The sequence below is a fragment of the Monodelphis domestica genome, chromosome 3, assembly GCF_027887165.1.
Source record: "Monodelphis domestica isolate mMonDom1 chromosome 3, mMonDom1.pri, whole genome shotgun sequence".
NCBI lineage: Eukaryota > Metazoa > Chordata > Mammalia > Didelphimorphia > Didelphidae > Monodelphis > Monodelphis domestica.
This window is the reverse complement of record NC_077229.1, coordinates 170,148,607-170,173,208: the sequence shown is the minus strand read 5'-3', so window position 1 is coordinate 170,173,208 and position 24,602 is coordinate 170,148,607. Positions and strand designations below refer to the sequence as shown.

The following is a 24,602-nucleotide window of genomic DNA, read 5'->3' as shown; positions in this document are numbered from 1 at the left end:
CTTCCCTCCCTAGTTTCCTCCCTCCTCTCTCTCTCTCTCTCTCTCTCTCTCTCTCTCTCTCTCTCTCTCTCTCTCTCTCTCTCTCTCTCTCTCTCTCTCTCTCTCTCTCTCTCTCTCTCTCTCTCTCTTTCTCTCCCCCTCCCTTTCTTTCAGATAATTAAACCATATAAGTAATCCTGGGGTCAGTAGTTTAATTCTGCCCCCCCACTCTCCTTCCCCAAGATGGTTTTGGTGGATAGAATACTGGACAGGAAGCTTTATTTTCTTGCATTTAAATCTGGCCCCAGATACCTAGTAGCCATGTGACCCTGGACAAGTCGCTTAACCCTGTTTGCCTCCTTTTCCTCATCTGTAAAATGAGCTGGAGAAGGAAATGACAAACCACACCAGTATCTTTGCCAAGAAAATCACAAAAGGAATTAGGAAGAGTAACATGACTGAAAAACAACGAAATAACCACAACTTAAATTTCATGTTGGTCATTTTGTTTCTGTTAAAAAAAATAAAAATAAAGCATGTTTTACAGGAACACTCAAGGAAATGAAAGAGGAAAGGAGAGCAATGGATAAAAGTACTGTTTTGGGGGAGGGGATCATCTGGAAAAACAATTTGAGATTTCTGGATTAAAAACTCTTCTAACAGAATTCAAATAGAAGTTCAAAGAAAAGATCTTTGCCTTATTTGCATCCTATTATTTCTTGATTAACTGATATTTAAAAGGCAATTGGCTGCCTTAGCATCTGTTCATAAAGTCACAGATGTTTACCAAATTGGCTCTAATCTAATGAGCATCCTATAGTGCATGCATCAGCAAATTTGGCCTTGTCAGGCTGGTATAGAGCAAGGCTGCCCAAGGCATATCGTGTAGGGCAGAGAGATTAGATGCTAAATCAACAATCATTAGAATTCTGATGTTGGTTCCAAGTTGAAATGCCTTCTAGCCAGTCTTACAACTTAGCCTAACTTCTCAAAGGATTCCCAAGCACCACCATCTACCCCAATACTGTACTGGTCTGAGTGGGAAGACAAAGATGCTATAAATATCCATGTAGTTCACTCTGCTTTCAAAAGTCAATCATTAACTTCACCAGTTCAACTTTTCAAAACAGGAAAATTTTTTCAGGGTTTCAAATGAACCAGTATTTCTTCCCCAAATGATCAGCTAAAAATCAGCTAGTTCAACTCCTTTTATGACACAAGCATGGTACTGATTCCAAAACCAGGCAGGCCAAAAACAGAGAAAGAAAACTATAGACCAATCTCCCTAATGAATATAGATGCAAAAATCTTAAATAGGATACTAGCAAAAAGACTCCAGCAAGTGATTAGAAGGGTCATCCACCATGATCAAGTAGGATTTATACCAGGGATGCAAGGCTGGTTCAACATTAGGAAAACTATCCACATAATTGACCACATCAACAAGCAAACCAACAAGAACCACATGATTATCTCAATAGATGCAGAAAAAGCATTTGATAAAATACAACACCCATTCCTATTAAAAACACTAGAAAACATAGGAATAGAAGAGTCGTTCCTAAAAATAATAAACAGTATATATCTAAAACCATCAGCTAATATCATCTGCAATGGGGATAAACTAAATCCATTCCCATTAAGATCAGGAGTGAAACAAGGATGCCCATTATCACCTCTATTATTTGACATTGTATTAGAAACACTAGCAGTAGCAATTAGAGAAGAAAAAGAAATTGAAGGCATCAAAATAGGCAAGGAGGAGACCAAATTATCGCTCTTTGCAGATGACATGATGTCTACTTAAAGAATCCTAGAGATTCAACCAAAAAGCTAATCGAAATAATCAACAACTTTAGCAAAGTTGCAGGATACAAAATAAACCCACATAAGTCATCAGCATTTCTATATAATTCCAACACAGCTCAGCAGCAAGAACTAGAAAGAGAAATCCCATTCAAAATTACCCAAGACAAAATAAAATACTTAGGAATCTATCTCCCGAGACAAACACAGGATCTATATGAACACAACTACAAAACACTTTCCACACAACTAAAACTAGACTTGAACAATTGGAAGAACATTAACTGCTCATGGGTAGGACGACCCAATATAATAAAAATGACCATCCTACCCAAACTCATCTATCTATTTAGTGCCATACCCATGGAACTTCCAAAAATTTTTTTTACTGATTTAGAAAAAAACATAACAAAGTTCATTTGGAAGAACAAAAGATCAAGGATATCCAGGGAATTAATGAAAAAAAATACAAAGGAAGGGGGCCTTGCAGTCCCAGACATTAAACTATATTACAAAGCAGCAGTCATCAAAACAATTTGGTACTGGCTAAGAGACAGAAAGGAGGATCAGTGGAATAGACTGGGGGCAAGCAACCTCAGCAAGACAGTATATGACAAACCCAAAGATCCCAGCTTTTGGGACAAAAATCCACTATTTCATAAAAACTGCTGGGAAAATTGGAGGACAGTGTGGGAAAGATTAGGCTTAGATCAACACCTCACACCCTACACCAAGATAAATTCAAAATGGATGAATGACTTGAACATAAAGAAGGAAACTATAAGAAAATTAGGCGAACACAGAATAGTATACATGTCAGACCTTTGGGAAGGGAAATACTTCAAAACCAAGCAAGAATTAGAAAGAGTTACAAAATGCAAAATAAATAATCTGGATTACATCAAATTAAAAAGTTTTTGTACAAACAAAACCAATGTAACCAAAATCAGAAGGGTAGCAACAAATTGGGAAACAATCTTCATAAAAACCTCTGACAAAGGTTTAATTACTAAAATTTATAAAGAACTAAATCAATTGTACAAAAAATCAAGCCATTCTCCAATTGACAAATGGGCAAGGGACATGAACAGGCAATTCTCAGACAAAGAAATCAAAACTATTAATAAGCACATGAAAAAGTGCTCTACATCTCTTATAATCAGAGAGATGCAAATCAAAACAACTCTGAGGTATCATCTCACACCTAGCAGATTGGCTAACATGACAGCTATGCAAAGTAATGAATGCTGGAGGGGATGTGGCAAAGTGGGGACATTAATTCATTGCTGGTGGAGTTGTGAATTTATCCAGCCATTCTGGAGGGCAATTTGGAACTATGTCCAAAGGGCGATAAAAGACTGTCTGCCCTTTGATCCAGCCATAGCACTGCTGGGCTTGTACCCCAAAGAGATAATGGACAAAAAGACTTGTACAAGAATATTCATAGCTGCGCTCTTTGTGGTGGCCAAAAATTGGAAAATGAGGGGATGCCCTTCAATTGGGGAATGGCTGAACAAATTGTGGTATATGTTGGTGATGGAATACTATTGTGCTCAAAGGAATAATAAAGTGGAGGAATTCCATGTGAACTGGAACAACCTCCAGGAAGTGATGCAGAGCAAAAGGAGCAGAACCAGGAAAACATTATACACAGAGACTGATACATTGTGGTACAATCGAAGGTGATGGACTTCTCCATTAGTATCAATGCAATTACCCTGAACAATCTGCAGGGATCTAAAAAAAAATACTACCCACAAGCAGAGGATAAACTGTGGGAGTAAAAACACCGCTGAAAAGCAACTGCTTGACTACAGGGTTGGAGGAGATAAGACTGAGGAGAGACTCTAAATGAATACTATAATGCAAACTCCAACAACAGGGAAATGGGTTCGAGTCAAGAACACATGTGATAACCAGTGGAATCATGGGTCGGCTATGGGAGAGGGAAAGGCGGGGGGGGGGGGGGGGGGGGGAGGGGGGGGGAGGGGAGGAAAAGAAAACGATCTTTGTTTCCAGTGAATAATGTATGAAAACGACCAAATAAAATAATATTTAAAAAAAATAAAAAATAAAATAAAAATCAGCTAGTTCTAGAACTTCATTTAATTTCTCTCTTTCAAAACTGCTTGAGGGGACTAGCCTGGGATACTTCCTAGCTGTGTGACCCTGGACAAGTCACTTAACCTCCATTGCCCAACCCTTACCACTCTTCTGCTTTGGAACCAATACACAGTATTGATTCTAAGACAGAAGGTAAGGGTTTTAAAAAATGCTTGAGGGGACAGTTTAGGGGATTGAGAGCCAGGCCTATAAATGGGAGGTACTGGGTTCAGATCTGGATTCAGATACTTCCTACCTATTTGGCCCTGGACAAGTCACTTAACTCCCATTGCCTGACTCTTCCTACTCTTCTGCTTTGGAACCAATACACAGTACTGATTCTAAAACAGAAAATAAGGGTTCAGTAAAAATTTAAATAAAAATGGTTTAATTGTTTGAGAATATTCTCAAGAATAGTTATTCTTTCACTAGCTAAAAATTATTTCTGTGACATATATTCAATGTAATTCAGTCTTTATTGCAAGATTTAGAGGGACAAAGAAACTGTAGATAATTGAAATCTCATCATAACACCTTGAGTCCATTGCTCAATAACCATAATGGCATGCTGTGTTGTTTGTATAAAGATAATACTATTGATCCACCATCAATAGGACACATGCTATGAGTGTCCTATTGACCATCCATCTGACAGCAGAGATGGATTGTGCTATGTCTCATTTTTCCTCCCCAGAAAAATTGTTAAATCATCAAGGATTGGGTCTAAGTCAAACCTAAATTCTCTATTTCCTAACACCTGAGCCATTCACACCAGCTCACCTCATGGCCCTTGTAACCAGAAGCATATTTCTGTGAGACAGCTAACCACCAAAAAGGATGTCATTCAAAAATAAGAGGTTTCACTATCATCATCAACAAATATTTTTTTAGTTTATTGGAGAAGTGGCATCGTACAGAAGAAAGAGCCTTGCCTCTGAAGTCAGGAGACCTGAGTTGAAATTCTACCTCTGATGCTTTCTCTATGGGACTTTAGGAAAGTTGCTTAATGTCCCTAAGCCTCAGTTTTCTCTTCTGCAAAATAAGAGTGAAAGTAGATGTCCTGTGAGGTCTTCTCTAGGATCTATGTCTATGACCCAATGACCTGTCATGTATAGGATAGAGGAGGAATAAGACACAATTCTTATCCTAAAGAGAATTGCAAAATTAATTGAGGAAATTGAATGTAGATATAAAAGGATAAATAACACTACACATGTGTATATTGAAGGAGCAGTCCAGACATGAAGTGGTACAGAGAGTGACAATCAATTACCAAGAGTTGGAGCAGTATCGAGGGAGATCTCAAAGAGTAGGTTGTTCTGTAAGGAGGAATATAGGTTTAGATAAGCAGAAACTGAAAGGGGTTTTTGTTTGTTTCTTTGTTTTTTGGAAGGAGCACAGCTTGAGCAAAGGCAGAGGGATAGGAATTCTTTTGACTTGTTCAGCAAAAAAGGAATGGTCAAGTTTGGATGAAGTAGAGAGTCTATTTGTAGAAGGGAGAAGGCAGGAACAAACTGCCCAGCTAACTATCCTGTCTTAGGATTATGACCCTGGCTCAAATTAATATCATACACTGAAAAAAAATGCATCATATCCTATAAGTGTCAATATCATATTTAAGTGTGGGGGGAGTAACACTGGACATAGTGCTCACAAAAAGACAGAACTAAAACTCATTTTAGAGAAAAGACTCCCTCAAATGTCCCATGAGTTACACTCCTCTTTCTATAAGTTAATGATGTTATGTTTGCTCTTAAAGCGCGCACATGCACACACACACACACACACACACACCAGGCACAGTATTAGACAACCTTCTTGAATTCATGGTCCACAATTAACTTCGGATCTTTCCACCTGTTATCTATTTTTCTACCTCTAATTTCTGAAGTCAAATCATTTTGTCATTTTCACAGGATTTTAGTGCTAGAAGACATCTTGTATAATAATAAACACTACATTATTCTTTTAAGAAGAGAAATGAGAAAAGGAACTGAAGTTCAGAGAGTTGAGTGGCTCTGTGGATAGAGAGCCAGATCTAGAGACTGGAGATCCTGGGTACAAATGTGGCCTCAGTTACTTCCTAGCTCTGTGACCCTGAGAAAATGACTTAACCCCAGTTGCCCAAGTATTTGTCAAGAAAGAAAGAAAGGAAAGAAAGAAAGAAAGAAAGAAAGAAAGGAAAGAAAGAAAGGAAAGAAAGGAAAGAAAGGAAGGAAGGAAGGAAGGAAGGAAGAAAGAAGAAAGAAAGAAAGAAAGAAAGAAAGAAAGAAAGAAAGAAAGAAAGAAAGAAAGAAAGAAAGAAAGAAAGAAAGAAAGAAAGAAAGAAAGAAAGAAAGAAAGAAAGAAAGAAAGAAAGAAAGAAAGAAAGAAAGAAAGAAAGAAAGAAAGAAAGAAAGAAAGAAAGAGAGAGAGAGGGGGGAGAGAGAGAGAGGGAGAGAGGGAGAGAGGGAGGGAGGAAGGAAGGAAGGAAGGAAGGAAGGAAGGAAGGAAGGAAGGAAGGAAGGAAGGAAGGAAGGAAGGAAGGAAGGAAGGAAGGAAGGAAGGAAGGAAGGAAGGAAGGAAGGAAGGAAGGAAGGAAGGAAGGAAGGAAGGAAGGAAGGAAAAAACTGAAATTCAGAGAGCTTACTTGTTTAAGGTCATACAGCTAGTTACTACCTAAACTGGAGCTAAAACCCAATTCCCAGACCAGTGTTTTCCCCATTATAATATGGAAAGGCTGTCTCAGCTTTTAAAAACTGCATGATTGACATAAAGTCAGCATCTGCATTAATTCTCAAATAGGAAACCTTAACTAGTATTGAATTTGTTAAGAGGGACCTCCAAAACATAACTTCTTATGAAAATTCTATCTCAAAAGGCACAGGGGACAGCTAGATAGCTCAGTGGATATAGAGCCAGGCTTGGAGGTGGAAGGTCCTGGGTTCAATTTTGACCTCAGACACTTCCTAGATGTGCAGCCCTGGGCAGGTCATTTATCTCCCATTACTTAGCCCTTACTGTTCTGCCTTAGAGCAGATACACAATATTGATTCAAAGACAGAAGATAAGGATTGCAAAAAAAAGAAAAAGCACAGAACTCTCCAAGCTCAAGTAAGTAAGCTTGTACACATTGATGGAATACTTTGGTTAGGTGTCTAAACACCATAGTCACCTCCAAAAGGTTGCATAGCACTTTTAGGTTTACCAAGCATTTTTAGTTGACCCTCACTACAACCCTGTGAAGTGCTAACACTCCCCCCATTTTATAGAAGAAGAGATTGAGACCAAGAAAGTTTCAATGACTAGCTCAGTGTCACTCAGTCATGTAAGTGAAGCAAAATTTATTCAGATCTTCCTGACTCCACATCCAGGATATGGTGTTATATTCAGAAATGACTGTGGTGTAAAAATGAAAGGCATTTTACAATTTCATGTTAAAGGAAGAATCATTTGAATCTTTATTTCTTTTGCTGACAGTTTTGCCAAATCTAAAAAGCTACGTAAGGACTATGCATCCTGGAGGAATAGAAAGAGGAGAAATTCATACCAGCAAGACACAAGAAAGATGGAAGTTGTAAAGAATATTATCACTTTAGGACTTGGAAAAATTGGGTCCCACTGTTGGGTATCTCTTAATCTCCATTTAGTATTCACAGGGTGCATGGCCAATGCCATGTAGGAGGCAGTTAAATATTCCAAAGTTCCCTAATTTGGAACTCTTAAAGCAGAAGAGCTAGAAAAGACAGAAGAGCAAAGTTGTATCTACTCTCTCTCTCTTCTGTCCCCAGATTAGAGAGACCTCATAACTGTCTTCCAAGTATTTTTTAGTCCAAGGGTTATGCAGAGACCCATCCAGTAACTCTTCAAGATGTCTATTGAAAGTAGCCCATCTTGTCACGTCATCCTTCTAACTTATTGTTCATTCTTCATTTTGAAGAGGACTGATGACATTATGGAATGATGTCTTTTGACTCATGAGGGAATTGGATTTAAGCGAGGCTGAGTTGCACAAAGTTGTTAGCCTCCTACTCTCTTCTAGAGTCATTAAATTCCAGTGGCAAGACAAAACTCAGGACGCCTGGTGATGGCCTAGGATGCAGTGGATGACCTTGGCATCTTTGATGTCTGACCAAGCTCTAAGCACTCCATGGTGCCTTTCATGGTTGTTGGAACAAATTGTCATCTGCTCATTCTGCCAAGGGAAATCTGCATATGCTTGGGAGTAGACATCCCCCCAAGACACTGATGGGTTTGAGGTCTGAAATTTATGTTCAACTTATCAACCAAAATGGCTTTACAGCTTCTTGGAGCCACAGGCTCATCTACTTTTGTATCTAGCAGTCTATCTGCCGATGAACTCTAAATCATCACAGATGGATGGTTCCCTGACAATATGACTCAAATCCCTAAATGTCAACAAACACCCATTAAGCATCTAATACTATGTGTAGAGCACTAATTCAACCTCTTTACTCCCACATTCCCAGTAACCATGTCTTTACATGGTTGGCATCAAGATATCCCTATAGTGAGACCCTGGGCAAGTCACTTAACCCTAATTGCTTATCCCTTACTGCTCTTCTACCTTGGAACCAATACTTAGTATTGACTCTAAGGCAAAAGATAAGGATTCAAAAAAAGACATTCCTAAAATCAGGCACCACCATCTTAGTCAAAAGTATCTAATTTCTTGGGTTCAGAGCAAGGACACATGTGATACCCAGACAAATCGCACCTCGGCTAGGGAAGGGGTGGCGGGGGGTTGGGAGGGAAGAAAAGAAAATGATCGGTTTCCAATGAACAATGTATGAAAATGACCAAATAAAATAATGTTTTAAAAACTAAAAAAAAAAAGTATCTAATTTCTGGGGCAGCTGGGTGGCTCAATGAATTGAGAGCCAGGCCTAGAAACAGGAGGTCCTAGGTTCAAATCTGGCCTCAGACACTTTCTAGCTGTGTGACCCTGGACAAGTCACTTGACCCCCATTGCCTAGCCCTTGCCACTCTTCTGCCTTGGAACCAATACGCAGTATTGACTCCAAGACGGAAAGTAAAGGTTTAAAAAAAATCTTCAATTTTCTGAATCCACAATTTGTAAATCAGCTCTTATAACAGACAATACCACAATTCTCATCACCAAATATATTTCATAATAATATATTTCAAAATGATTTCCAAAATATAAAAATAAAATTGATGCTTCTTGTAATCAAGCACCTTAACTTATGTAGGGTTTTTTCTCCCCTTAACACCACCAGATTAGGAAAACAAAATGACAGATGGGCAGTCCCAAACCCAGAAATAAACATCCGCTACAACAAAGTAAGGTAACCGCCAACAACCTAAATGTCATCCTGATCAGTCATCCCTTTTGGCTTGGGCTTTCATTTCATACTTGCCAGTACTTGAATACTATGAATATGACCACCAGAAAACAAAAAATAAGGACACACCTGTTTAATAGGAATCAGCTTAATGGAGAAAAATAACCTTCATGGAGGGAGAAAGACAAACATCAACTTAAAAAGGTGCCAGCTTTGGGCTACATTATCCAGTGGCGAGAACTCAGTGGTGTAGGAAGTTAGGTCAGATGCTTGGGAACAGACAAGCTCCTAAATCACTGATGGGTGACACAAGAAGGGTACGTCTCCCAAGGGTGATGAGGGGGGATGGGAAATCTAAGCTTTTAAAATGAGGTGTATCCCAGGAAGCAGAGCGTAGGCCCAGGAGTCAGAAATCTTGGGTTCTTTTCCTAATGCAAACACTTTCTCACTAACCCAGATAGAGCAACCTTGGACACCCTTGACTGCGTAGTACTTTTTAAAAGTTATTACATTCATTTACTGGACAAAGTGAACCTGAGTGTGCCTGAGAAGTACAGGATCTTAGGAGAGGAAGTGCTCCAAGAGGTTATCCTGGTCATTCATACTATCAAAGGAGGAAATGAATATAAAAGTGCTATGTACTTCTTAAAAGGGTCAGTGAGTTATTAGAGGACATAAGTTGAAATCCTCTTTTTCAGGGCAGCTAGCTTGCTCAGTGCTTAGAGAGTCAGACTGGGGTTCAAATTTGACCTCAGATACTTCCCAATTTTGTGAGCCTGGGCAAGTCACTTGACCCCAATTGCCTAGGATTCCAAGGTAGAAGATAAGCCTTGGTTGGTTTGTTTTGAAGAAAGAAAAAAATCACCGTCTGCCACCAGCTACAACCGACCTTGGTCAAGTCACCACCCCCTCAAGCCTCTGTTGCTTCATTTGTAAAATAGCCAGGTGGCATGAATGGCTTCTGAGGGTCTCTTCCTGCTCTAAATCTATGATCATAGGGAAGTTATGATTTTGCTTAGGTAACACAGTTATAGTAGGCGATTAGGAGAGCAAAAGTTAGATCAAAGGATTTGTATCAGCAGGTGTCAATTGGCTGTACCCTTGTCCCAAGCTTCTCCTCTCCCCACTTCCCTCGTTCCTCTCCAGAGGGAAGTCCTGTGTCTTAATTTAATAAATGAATCTAATCGTAGTCCTAAACTGGGTCCTGGGCCAGGAAATGGTGCCCTGGATGTCAGTTCCTGGTGACCACCTTAGTCCTTGAGTTCCTTCGGTATCCTCTCCTCCAGTTCCCACCCCTCATCCCCACCCCACGCCTGGGCAGATAGGGAAATCCTTATACTCTTAGATAAATTCCAGTCCCAATGTGCCAGAAGAATTCCTTAGCTATAGGAAGGTGCCCTGAGCCATCGAATGAGAGCCCTTGGGGGTCGGCTTGGTTCTCGAGTCTCTTGGGCATCCCCTACCCACCCCCCACCAGGAGTGCTCACCTGCTCATTCCAACGATGCAACTGGCTGTAGCGCACCTTGCAAAAGAGGAACCCTTCCAGATACACCGAGTACAGCTGAAATCACAATAACACACAGAGACACAGACACACACACACACATACACGTTAAGTGTGAAAAAGAAGTCAGACAGCCATATCCGAATTGCTTCCGTCTCCCCCCAGTCCCAAGATCCACGCACCACGTAGCGACCCCCGAGTGTGTCCAGCCGCTGCTGGGACACTGGGATGCTGAAGTGCATCTTCATGGTGCTCTGCGGACTTGGCTGAGGTGGAGTTAGGCTGGGGCTCGTGTTCCTTCTCTTCTCCTGGACCCCGTGTAGCACCCAGCTCCTGGGCGCCAGCGGCTGCCTTTGCATGCCCACGGGAGGGCGGAGCGGGGCCTCTCTTCTCCTCCCCCGAGGGGAGGGGAAGAGGTCCGTTCCAGGTGATGCGGGCAGGACCTGACTAGAGCACCGCCTCTTTTCCTGGGCTCAGGCTCCTGCTCCTGCTTGGTAGGGAGTTTGGAGGGAAATAGTGAGGCAGGATCTGAGTCTCTGCCCCCTGAAAAATCCAAACTCCGGGGACCACTTTGAAGAGCTGGTCAGGACAAAGAAGCGCAAAACGTGTTGATTCCCATACTCAGCCATCTCCCGCACTTGGTGTCCGGATGCTGAGAAGACACCGCCCCTCATCCCAAATCCAGCCCAATCCCATCCAACGAGTATTAATTAAGCGCCTAAAATGAACCAGGCGCTATAGTTGTAGTGGGTGCAGGGGGGATGATAGAAGAAGAAGAAGAAGAAGAAGAAGAAGAAGAAGAAGAAGAAGAAGAAGAAGAAGAAGAAGAAGAAGAAGAAGAAGAAGAAGAAGAAGAAGAAGAAGAAGAAGAAGAAGAAGAAGAAGAAGAAGAAGAAGAAGAAGAAGAAGAAGAAGAAGAGGAAGAGGAAGAGGAAGAGGAAGAGGAAGAGGAAGAGGAAGAGGAAGAGGAAGAGGAGGAAGAAGAGGAAGAAGACACCATAATTACTTACTGACTTCAGACAACATTGTTCTGGAGTTCCCAGGAGTCTGGCTGGATCTATTCCCACTTTCCCAGCTCTCTGGATCAGAGAGTCCAGAAGGACCTGACTTGGTGTGGATCACATTGCCAGAGAGTATTATTTCTAGTTACTGTAGGCTATGACCTGCAGTAGTTTATTATTTTTGTGTGGGGCCAATGTACTGCAGGCCACAGACTTAATTTAAGGCCACCAGAATTTAATTTCCTTGAGGGAGTGCCTCATCAGGATTCTGTTTGTATCTTTCTATACTTAGAGCTTAGCACAATGCCTTTTAATACTTTCTGAAATAAATGGAAACAAAATGGGGTTTGAGAAATTATATCTATATTTTAAAATGTATCCCACAGTATTGAAAGTTCCTTTACTTCTAGAATTTGTGCAGAGATCCTGGAAATCTGAAGATCTTTCCTACCAAAGAGCTGTCATTTAACCTCCTTAAAATCAGTCTTCATGGGGTTGGACTAGATCACACAATTTCAGAATTGGAAGGAATCACAAAACCACTGAGTCCCACCAATTTCTAAACACAAATGTCTTCTACAGCCTCCCGGGCAAGTGGTCATTCAGGCTTTGCTTGGAGACCTTGTAGAAGGGGCCTCCCTCTAAGGTGCTCTTAGTAGTAATATTTTATAATTCTATGATGGTTGATTGAGAACTGTTAAGGATGGATGAATTGGAGACTATACCTGTGATTTCATTTGAAATCCTCCATAAGAAAATTCACTCTCCCACTGCAAGAGGATACCTTCTTTGTAATGTAAAGTCTCAAGAAGTGCCTAGAGCTATGGTGGTGAACCTATGGCACATGTATCAGAGCGGGCATACAGAGCCCTCTCTGTGGACACCCATGCTGTTCACTGCCAGAGTTTGTTACTAGAAATCCAGAGCTGAGTTATGGGCTGAGCTGCTCCCTTCCCCCTCTCCACCATGCCTAAGGACATTTTTTCACTTCACCTGCCCCTCTGCCCAGCAACCCAATGGGAGCACTTTCTCCTTCCCTTGTCTAGGATGGCATTCAGTCTCTAAAAGTTTTGCCATCACTGGCCTAGAATATTAACAGGTTAAGTGACTTGCCCAGGTTTACAAAGTCAATATGTCACAAAGATGAGACTCAGTCTCTCTCCCCCATGCCATGATCCCTCTGGTGGAAATGTAGAAGGAAAACATATGCATGGATTTTAATTGGAAGTTCAAAAATACATACATAATACAGAGATTCAGTCATAAATGAATAGAATTAGAACAGAATACTAATGCTGGGCCCCTTCAGTCAGTCAAGAAAATGGCTAAAGGGAGAATCACTTCTTGACCAGCCTTGGGGTAGAAGACCAAAGAACTGAGAGATTTTACTCCATTTCAGAGCTGACAATGGCTAAAGTCAATTATTCTATCTTTTACTCTGCTATTCCCAATATAGAATGAAAATAGAACTGTCCCCTGATTTGAGAATATGTCCTTCTTCTATTTAAACAAATTATCAAAAACAGGAAATGGACAACAAAAATTATATTGACACTGATCATAATTTCATCCATATATAAATTAATTGCTATAGCATTGAGATTTAAAGAAAAAGAAATCCAAAAAAGCATTAGTCAACAAACATGTGATTAACTTGCCAAACAGAAAGATGTCTGCCAAAAAAAAAACATTAGTTTAGAATATAAATTTGTATGTAAAATCTTAAAAAGGATGATGGATGATTATGAGTAGTATTATCTCATCAAACAAAGAAAAGCAATAAAAAATAAAAGCAAGCTAAAGAAAATTTGGTCCTTTTTTTAAAAAACTCCTACTCTCTGTTTTAAAATGGTTTATCAGTTCCAAAACAGAAAAACAATAAGCATTAGATAATTGAAGTTGAGTGACTTCTCTAGGGTCACATAGTCAGGAAGTATCTGAGAGTATATTTGAACCCAGGACCTCCCATCTCCTGACCTGACTCTTTATCCATAGAGCCACCTAGCTGCCTATCTTTCTTTCTCAGTACTGTTTGTGGATCACTGTTTGTGATCCTCTTATAAAGTCAAGAAAAGAATTTAAAAAGTCTAGTCAAATTGATATAAGATCAAGTGAAACTGGTATGAACAAGCAATCCCAAAACAGAGTGTGAAGACAATTGAATGGCCAGATCTTTCTGCCATTTCAAAATGCATTATTGAAGCAATAAGGAGATGAAACACATACTACTACTCAGTAGATCCTAAGAATTTTTTGGTATGCAATGTCAAAAGAACTAGACATATTTTTTTAACTATTATCTTCCATCTTAAAATCAATATTGTGTAGGCAATGGGAGTTAAATGACTTGCCCAGGGATATACATCTAGGAAGTATCTGAAGCTAAATTTGGACTTGGACCTCCTGTTCCTAGACCTGGATCTTAATCCACTAAGCCACCTCACTGCCCCCTAGAAGTACTCTAAATGTGCAACAAATATTACATTTTTTAAACCCTTACCCTCTATCTTAGAATAGAGAGTAAGTGTCATTTCCAAGTCAGAAGAGCATTAAGGGCTAAACAAATGAGATTAAGTGATTTATTTGTTGCTTCCAATGTTTCTTTAAAAATTGTGCAGTCACTGTGGGGAGCTCTGCTCTACTACCCATCAAGATCAATCCAAATGTTTGAGTAATAAAGAAAGTGAATAAACTGTTTTGCACATTTTTATTTGTGTTAAATAAAATATCATACTACCATCTTGGAAGGGATAGAAATAAATAAAACTTGGTAAGATATTCAAATAAGCAAAGTCATCTCAAGGACATTCAAGGATGGAAATGATGGAGAACAGATTATAAAGAGAAGGAAAAAGGGGAAATTTTGCAAAAATGTTTACAACAAACTGTTTCGTCCATCAAGTATAATAAAACCACCACACTTAGACCCTGACCTCAAAATCCCAGAGGTGCATATAATGGAAATAGAAATGGCATTAAAGAGAAAAAAAGAAGGGAAAATGTTTCTTTGGCCAGATTGGATGAAGTATATGTAGTAGAAATTTGTGCTGAAGACAATATATTTATAAAGACATCAAAAGACTGATTTATAAGTCATGTTGAGAAAATCAAATATTAATTTTATACTTGATTCCATTCTATAACTGCAATTCTATTCTGTAGCTTCCTGAACCATGTTTCATTGTCTCTAAGTTAAGTACAGAAGTTCATGAATCTGGAAGTTCAATTTTCCTCTCTGAGTTAAATTTAAAAGTTGTTTCCTGTGGAAAGGAAAACTGAATCAAGCTTTAGCCTTTCTGCCACTGAAGTAGAACCAACAGCAGTTGAAATGCTGGAGTGAAGATATTGACAACAATGACAGTTGGTGGGGGGAGGGGAGACTTGGAGAGTGACAATTGCTTTCAAGTGGTGGCTCTCTTTCCTGGTCCTCAGACTGGAAGGAGCACTCTCTCCCTGTCTCTGGATAGAAATACTTCTATTCCTGGATTTTTCACAGCTATGTGCTCTACCTGAATTCCTATGATTGTGTCATCGAACAAAGGGATTTAAGGGGAGCAGTTTGAACTGTAAGGCCAATCTTTAAGGGTGCTAGCCTAAAGAGACTGGCCCAAACAGCTCTGAAGGTCAGAATCTTTTCTTCCTCTTTCTGTCTATTGCTGAAGACTTTGAACTTAAGAAAGCTAGCATAGATTAATATAAACAGGATTAAAAGAAACCCCTCCATCAGCCTGTGAGGCCTGGCCTCAGCTCAAAAGCTGAGAGAGACTCAAACCCAATCTGTGGAAAAGTATGGGGCAATCCCTATTCCCTCTACCCTGATACCTTCCCAATCCAAACTTGTTATTAAATTCATCTTTAGTTAAATAACTCAGTCAGATATTTTTGTAAGAGTGAGGGGACCCTGAAGGGAGTAAGGATTTTTTAGGGGAGAAGGTTCTCTGTAACCTCAAGCACCCCAAATCTTGATATGCCTGTCTATGTATCTCCCTCCTTTCACCCCTGGTAAAATATCTGTAAGAAGAGTATTTTATTACATTTCTTATAAATCACTTTAACTGAAAAAAACAAAACTGTACCACTAGCTGTTCTTTTATAACTGGAAGAAATCTGTTATCCTTGAGGGATGCAGGTGGATGCCAGGGAGTCTGTTCTGATATCTCTGCAATTGTGACTGTCCTGAAAGAAAGTCTGGTCTCTTATCACTGTGACACTGAATAGCCAGACAGGTGGACACTATCAATGAGCTTTCCATAGCAACAAGATGGAAGGAAAGGTTGTTGCTAGCCTTGCATTCCAGATTTCCATCTAATCACATTTTTTCCCATCATTTATGATACTTCAGACTTTGTAACCAATCATATGGTTTTCCATCTATGTTACTTTGTGTGTTTTGTTTTCTTGTATTTTCCAAAACTATTCAAAGGTTAGTAAGCCCTGCTTGATGGTATTTTGACTGTCTGAGGAGCCAAGGGAACTATCTTAGTGGTCACTGATAACCTTACCAATAAATTGAATGTGCTTGGAACTTTGTGTCTCAGTTTTCCTTAATTTCAATTGTGACAATGGAAAGGAAAGGAAGTTACCAAAATGATGTAAAAAAAACCTCAGAACTTATTGGTTCCAAAAAAAAGTTACCAAAGGAACATCAGCAACTATCAACTATATGCAAGCTCACTTGTTTACATGAAATTTTTATGGTTATCTACATATGAAATTGATGGTATTCTTGATGACAATATTAATAAAGAACCCTCAAATAAATTTGGCCTTTCCTTTCACATAGGGAAGACTAAATAGATGAATAATTATTGCCAAATTTCAAAGTGTATCTGAATGAACATCTTAGAGAGTTTGTCCAACAATATATGTGTCTGGGTTTGCCAATGCAGATAGACAATGAACTGGTTCCAGAGCTGAAAAGGACAGTGGGCTATATATTACTTCCATGAAATTGCAAAGCAATTTTTTAATCCAAAGCTTCCCATAATAATAAAGGCTTACATTTTCTTTTCTTTTCAAAATAAAGAAATCAGTATATTGTAGACACATAGTTTAGATAGATTTAGATCAATTGATTGATAAATGATAAATAGACATAGTATACTTTGGGGAGGACTAAAATTAAAATTTTATCTATAATCAGTGGTCTCCCAACTTTTTTTACTTATTGGAAAATAATTTTTGAGTACATATCCCCAATATATGTATGTATGTTTAATGATAAACTTTATACATGTACATATACAATTTAATTTATAGTCATACCCATTATAAAACTTATAAGAAGATAGATAATTTAAAACGATAAGATAAAGAAGAAATAACATTTCATCCTATAATCAATACGGGATCAATGGTGCTTACTCACTAGGGGAATGACATAGTTAAACACTTGGGAAAATCACTGAAAGCCACGTGTAGGATAGGATGGAATGGGAAGATCTGAGTCAGGAGACCATTAGATATAAGTATCCCTCAGAGGACAATGGGTAGGTACATATTGGCTGTAAGTAGGCTGGGACATATAATTACAGAGGAACTCTGAAGAATAGGAATCTAGGTTGTCACTATGAAATTGAATGGTAGAATGAGAAAATAGGTTGGTTGTGTGATGAGAGCAAGGGATGACAGGTGGAAGGTCAGAGGGTTCCACTGGCACTTTTGAGAGATTCAGAAAAAGCAAAGACAGTTTCCAATATTTAGTTTGGACTCCATGTAGTGAAAATATGGGACAGGACAGATTGACCTGGATAATTACAATCTACTTCAGTGAAAGGAATTCCTGAATCAATGAACTCCTACATGCATTTGAGTATTTTAGAATCCTTCAGCTTCATGCAAGACCTCATGGACTTGGAGACAGAAATATCTGAGTTCGAGTTTAGTCTCAGATCCTTGCTGTGTGATACTGAACAAGTCATTTAAATTCCATTGGCTTCAGTTTCCTGAACTGTAAAACGGAGATAAGAACATTAGCTCCTTCACAGGATTAAGATAATATTTGCAAGCTACTTTGCTTAGCATAATACCTGGCATATAATAGGTGCTATATAAATGTTTCTCCCTTTCCCTCCCTCATTCCCTGGCTACTTAACATCTTAAATGTAATATACACAAGATATGACCTCTAGTGAAATTAGTTATGGGTATTGCTTATTTACTTACTCTAGGTTGTAGTGGTCTTGTACATGTGACTATAAAACTTAGATTACTAATCAACTAAAAAATATTTCTTGAGGGTAGCTAGGTGGCTGAGTGGATAGAGAGTTAACTAGGCCTAGAGATAGGAGATCTTGGTTCAAATTTGGCCTCAGACACTAACCCCATCTTCTAGCCCTTACTGCTCTTCTGCCTTGCAATAGATACTTAGTATCAATTCTAAGACAAAAAGCAAGAGAAAAGAAGGAAGGAAGGAAGGAAGGAAGGAAGGAAGGAAGGAAGGAAGGAAGGAAGGAAGGAAGGAAGGAAGGAAGGAAGGAAGGAAGGAAGGAAGGAAGGAAGGAAGGAAGGAAGGAAGGAAGGAAGGAAGGGAGGGAGGGAGGGAGGGAGGGAGGGAGGGAGGGAGGAAGGAAGGAAGGAAGGAAGGAAGGACGGAGGGAGGGAGGGAGGGAGGGAGGGAGGGAGGGAGGGAGGGAGGGAGGGAGGGAAGGAAGGAAGGAAGGAAGGAAGGAAGGAAGGAAGGAAGGAAAGAAAGAAAGAAAGAAAGAAAGAAAGAAAGAAAGAAAGAAAGAAAGAAAGAAAGAAAGAAAGAAAGAAAGAAAGAAAGAAAGAAAGAAAGAAAGAAAGAAAGAAAGAAAGAAAGAAAGAAAGAAAGAAAGAAAGAAAGAAAGAAAGAAAGAAAGAAAGAAAGAAAGAAAGAAAGAAAGAAAGGAAACATGGTTTATATAAATAATGATAATACAAAATAGATTTTAGGGGGCAGCTGGGTTTCTCAGTGGATTGAGAACCAGGCCAAGAGACGGGAGGTCCTAGGTTCAAATCCAGCCTCAGCCACTTCCTAGCTGTGTGACCCTGGGCAAGTCACTTGACCCCCATTGCCTAGCCCTTACCACTCTTCTGCCTTGGAGCCAATACACAGTATTGACTCCAAGACAGAAGGTAAGGGTTTAAAAAAAAATAGATTTTATCCTTCATTTGTGAAAGGAACAGTCACATCAGGGAATGATTGTTGCCTATAGCTTGAATTGGATTTAAGTAAGGAAGAGTTGTGCAAAGTTGTCTATCTTACTCTCTTCCAAAGTCATCGAAGTCCAATGCCAGTCAGGACAACTGATGACAACCAAGATGCAGTAGATGACTGTGGCATCTTCAATGTCTGACCAAGCTTTAAGCATCCTATGGAGCCTGCTACAACCATCTTTATGGCTACTGGAACAAAATTCAGCTGGGAGAAATCTTCCCACGTTTGGGATTGGGGAAGCCTTCCTATAGTTGGAGTAGACATCCTCCTCACTCACCATTGAATTTGAGACCCGTTGGTTACCTTCAACCTGGTTTAGCCCCTCTGTTGAGAAGGTTTTACCTGGGTATGACCACTGTGCAAAGTACAGCTTCTTGGAGCCACAGGTGAGAATTGGGTAAAAGGTAAATACCAAAGATGGATGATCAGCCCTGAAAAGGGCTCAGCAAGGTTTCATACCAGAAGTGCTAGTCCTCCCTGAACACTCCATAAATCCCAAAATACTTCCAGAATAGAACATGAAGAGTGTACAGAACTACAAACTATAAAGATGAGAGAGAAAAGGTCCTTATAGAGAGAAGCAGGGAAAGGAATTAAGGAAAACTCAGCTGAGATTAATTAAAATTTGAGATTAAGATTTAGGAATTACGTAACTTTAATCCCAAAGTCCATTGGATAAAACCCTTTACCAATGGATTTGGGGACTGTGATTACATTTTCATAGAGGGTTAATTGAAAGTCTGAAAATAAAGAATTTTGATCTATTCTGGTTCTGATTCTCACTAACAGGGGGAATTTGTTGCTGTATTGGAAATGAGGGGAAATTTAAGGAAACTTCTCTCTCTTTTGAAACTATCTGCCAGCTCTACTGACATTCTTCTCATCCCTCTCCTTCTGGAGCCTGAACTTTACCTGTGGGACCCTGGACTCTGTTATGTAAACTTTTCTTCTTGAGAAACGAACAACCCTCTCCCACCATCTCTAATCCCCTCTTCTGGTGCCTCTTTGGGTTATTTTTTTTCCCTCTGTTAAAGGAAGCTCTTTGAGGTTTTTGTTGTTTGGTAGTCTTTGTGACCCCATTTGGGGTTTTCTTGACAAAAATCCTGGAGTAGTTTGCCATTTTCTTCTCCAGCTCTTTTTACAGATAAGGAAACTGAGGCAAACAGGGTTAAATGACTTGCCTAGGGTCTCATAGCTAGCAAGTATGTGAGGCCATATTCAAACTCAGGAAGATGAGTCTTCTTCACTCCAAGCCTGACACTCCATCCCCTATCACAACAACAACAAATAACATTTGTATCTTTGGTACTTATTGTAGTGCCTGGCATAGAGTAAGTGCTTAATAAATAAAGTGCTTTGTTCATTCTGTGTTAGAATTAGTTACTGGGAAGTGGGGGAAAAGCCAAACATTACCCTGAATGCACTCTAGATTTGCAGAGGGTAGATTTCAGAAGTTTTGGAGAAAGGATAGGTAGGATCCCATGGATAAAAATTCAATCAGGCAAGTCTGCCCAGAAGAAATAGCAAGCTCTCAAGAATAAAATTCTGAAGACACAGAGAGACTATTCTGATAGGAGTAGGGGAAGAGTAGTTGTCTAAAAACACCAAGGCACAGGGAACTGACCAATCAACTTAGAATTTTAAAACTAGAGAAGTTAAGAACAAAATCATGAGTAACAGAGGAAGAACTTAGAAGCCTAGCATGCATCTGTAAGAATTGTGTCAGGATTAACAAAGCTCAAAATGAGGCAAGGTTTATGAGGGATGCTAATAACAGGAAAATAGTATTTTAAAAACTAGGAGAGGTGAGGAGCAGCTAGGTGACTCACTAGATAGTGAGCCAAGTCTGGAGATAGCAGGTCTTGGGTTCAAAGTTGACCTCAGACACTTTCTAGCTATATGACCTTGGGCAAGTCACTTAAACTCCATTTGTCAAGCCCTTGCTTGCTGTTCTGTCTCAGGATTGTTACTAAGACAGAAAAGTAAGGATTTTTTTGAAATGCTATATAGGAAAGGGGTAAGGGGAATATTCAAGAAAAGACATAGGGGGCAGCTGGGTGGCTCAATGGATTGAGAGTCAGGCCCAGAGATAGGAGATCCTGGGTTCAAATATGACCTCAGACACTTCCTAGATGGCTGACCCTGGGAAAGTCACTTGACCCCCATTGCCTAGCCCTTACCACTCTTCTGCCTTAGAACCAATACATAGTATTAATTCTAAGGTGGAAGGTAAGGGTTTTTAATGAAAAAAAAAAAAGAATGGACATAACTTCTATTCAGCATAGATGGGACAATGATATTGAATGACAGAGAAAAGGCAGAGTTGTTCAACTCTTAGTTGAGCTCTTTTCTCTACCAAGAAAAATGATCTCTGGGGTAGAACCAAGGAAATAAAATGAGCAATCAGGAATTGATATCCACATTAGGTAAAGTGATTGTAAGAGAAGAGTTAACTAGCATTGATGAATTCAAGTCACTTACCTGGCCCAGATAAACTATATCTTAGGGCACAGAAAGCATTTATCACTGGGTCATTGTCAATGATCTTTGAAAGTTCATTGAGCAATGGAGAGGCAGTGCAGGATTGGAGAAGGGCAAATGGCTCAAAATATTTAAAAAGGAAGAGAATGAAATTTGCAGACAATAGGCTAGTGAGTTTGATTTTGATTATTAACAAGAGTCTAAAATATATTGTTAAAGGCATGGAGAGAAGATATCTAAAAAGGCAAGTGGATTACATGGCTCCATCAAAACCAGAACATGCTAGACTGGACTTATTTCCTTATTTAATAGAAATAATTTACAGAGTTACTGGACTGGTAGATCAAGAAATGCTATAGATATGGTTTGCCTAGATTTTATCAAAGTATTTGACAAAGTTTCTCACGCTATTTTTTGTGGAAGAAATGGAGAGATGTGGGCTAGACAATAGTTTGACTAGCTGGATTCATAGAATCTCTTCATTTCAGACTTGGAAGGAGCCTCAATGGCCAGTTAGTTGAACCTCTACCAGAAAAAGAATCACTCCTACAACATCACCTAGCACGCGGTCATCTAGTCTTTTCTTGAAGATCTCAAGGGAGAGTTGAATGGCTAGATATGAAGAGTCATCTTTAATGACTCTTAGGAGGAGGGCTTCAGTTGGGGGTAGGAGAAAGGAAGGAAGAAGAAAGGGAAAGAGAATAAGCATTTACTTAGTACCTACTCTGTGTCACAAACAGGACTGAGCATGTACAAATATTATTTCATTTAATCCTCCCCATTTAAAGAAACTGAAGCAAACAGAGGTTAAATGACTTACATAGAGTCACACAGTTAATAAGTTTCTGATGCTAGATTTGAACCTGGGTCTTCCTGACCTTCTAGGACCAACTTTCTATCCACTATGTCACCAGCTGCAATGGAGAGACCCAAGGATCTAAGAACTTGGTTTAATATTTTAGGCAGCTTTAGGACAGCACTCAGGAAGAGACAAATTCAAATATAGCTTCTGACACTTACTCTGAGTCTCTTTGGAAGTCACTTAATCTCTCTCTGCCTTAATTTCCTCATCTGTAAAATGGGGATAATAACAGCATCTACCTTCCAGATTATTATAAGGATGAAATGTGATCATATTTGTTTGGGGCTTTGCAAACCTTAAATTGCTATATGATTATTGTTGTTATTGTCATTCAAGGGCAGCTAGGTGATGTGGTATATAGAGTGCTGGTCTTGGAATTAAAATCCTTCAGACATTTACTTGCTTTGTAACCCTGGGCAAATCACTTAGCCTTGTTTACCTCGATTTCCTCATCTATAAAATGAGCTAGAGAAGAAAATGGCAAATTACTCCAGTGTCCTCACCAAGAAACCCCAATGGAGTTGCAAAGAGTCAGAATGACTGAACTTCTAGCATTATTATTAATTAGGACCTATTATTATTAGGACCTATTTTTAAAAAAATATGGAATGCATTCCTTCCTCTCTTCTGTTTCTTTGAAGTCCTAGTTTTCCCTACAACTTAGCTCAAGCCCTATTTAAATGTTGGCTATCATCATTAGTTATTTTTTTTAAATCAATAACTTGGATAAAGTTATATAGAGCAAACCGGACAAAGTTGATGATGGCACAGAGTTCAGAAGGATAAGTAAAGCCCTGGGTGACATAGCCAATGCCTGAAAAAGATTTGTCAGGTTAGGATATTGGGCTCAATTGAATAAAATGAAACTTAATAGAAATTAAACAGTCAACACTTGAGCTCAAAAACTCAATGTCATGAGCACAAAATGGGGGAAGCATGGCTAGACTGTCGCTCAAATTAAAAAGATCTAGGGATTTCTAATGGACTGCAAGCTTAGTACTAGTCAATAATATGTGATGGCAGCCAAGAAAGTGAATAGAATCTTAAACTGCTTCCAGGACTAGGAAGGTGAGAGTTCCACCATATTCTTCTCTGGTTGATTGCATCTGCAGGGTTCTATGCAGTTCTGGGTCCCACATTTTAAAAGCACTGGTAAGCTGGAAGGCATCAGGAAGAGAACAACCAAAATGATGCAGGTCCTCGAGTTCAAACTATATGAAGATTATGGGTCAAGGGGGTATGGTTGGGGATATAGACTCTAAATGAACATCCTAATACAAACACCAACAACACGGAAATAGGTTCTGATCAAGGACACATGTAATACCCAATGAAATTGTGTCGGCTGCGGGAAGGGTGGGTGGAGGGGAGGGAGGGAAATATTGTGATTATTGTAACCAAGGAATAATGTTCTAAATTGACTAAATAAATTAATTCAAATTGAAAAATAAATAAATAATTTTTTAAAAATCAAATCAAATCAAACTATATGAAGATTAGTTCCATTAGTGAATGGAATTGTTTAACTTTAGAGAAGACTTGAGTGCTGATTCAAGCACTTTTAGAGGGATTAGAGTCAGAGTTCTTAACTTTTTTTTTTTTGTATCTTAGAGCTCTTTGGAAGTCAGCTTATGGACCCCTTCATAGGATGCTTCTGAATGCATAAAATAAAATATTTGGGATTATAAATAAAAGCAATTATACTGAAATATGTTAACTCACTTGAATAAGAATATATAAATTACTTTATAAATCTTAAAGTACAAGAGGAAGCTGGGTGGCTCAATGGACAGACTGCCAAGACTAGAGATGGGAGGTCCTAGATTCAAATCTAGCCTCAGACCCTTCCTAGCTGTGGGACCCTGGGCAAGTCACTTAAACCTCATCGCCTGGGTCTTACTGTTCTTCTGCCTTGAAATTATACTTAGTGTTGATTCTAACACAGAATGTAAGGGTTTAAAAAAAAAAAAGAAAAAGAAAAATTGTCATTGAGAGGATTCTTGTTCAGGTACAGATGGCCACAGCGGGCCCTTTTCTAACTGTGAGATCCTGCGACTTTGATTTTTCAGATATTTGGGAACAGGCTCTATTTTTACTTCTCTATCACAGGAAAAGGCTGTTAGACAGTTACACCAAACTCAGCAGAATTGTCCCAGTGTTTAAGGCAAGTCTCACGTAGGGTCAGAGCCCTCTCTGCTGTGAATCAACATTTTTACACATGACTTAAACCCAAACATGCCTCCAATCACATATGCCAGATGCTCACTTCAAGACCAGTTGAAGCTGAAAATAACAACGCTGGAATCAAGTTCTTCGTTCATAATGAGCAGCTGAAAAAAAAAAAAGGTCATTAGATTGTGTTTCACTTTGTAGTTTTTC

The 24,602-nt window shown here is 39.3% G+C and overlaps 1 protein-coding gene across 1 annotated transcript in view; it reads right to left on the bottom strand.

Annotated features, from left to right (window-relative positions):
* SNX31 (sorting nexin 31) overlaps positions 1 to 11,187 on the bottom strand; it is a 92,601-nt gene extending 81,414 nt beyond the window's left edge. The window contains exons 1-2 of the mRNA XM_056823258.1: positions 10,882 to 11,187; positions 10,682 to 10,756 (exon numbers count right to left, since the gene is read on the bottom strand). Coding sequence (XP_056679236.1) covers positions 10,682 to 10,756; positions 10,882 to 11,058 — 252 coding nt within the window. The 5' untranslated portion in view covers positions 11,059 to 11,187. The remainder of the gene's footprint in view (positions 1 to 10,681; positions 10,757 to 10,881) is intronic.
* Between the last annotated feature and the right edge of the window lie 13,415 nt (positions 11,188 to 24,602).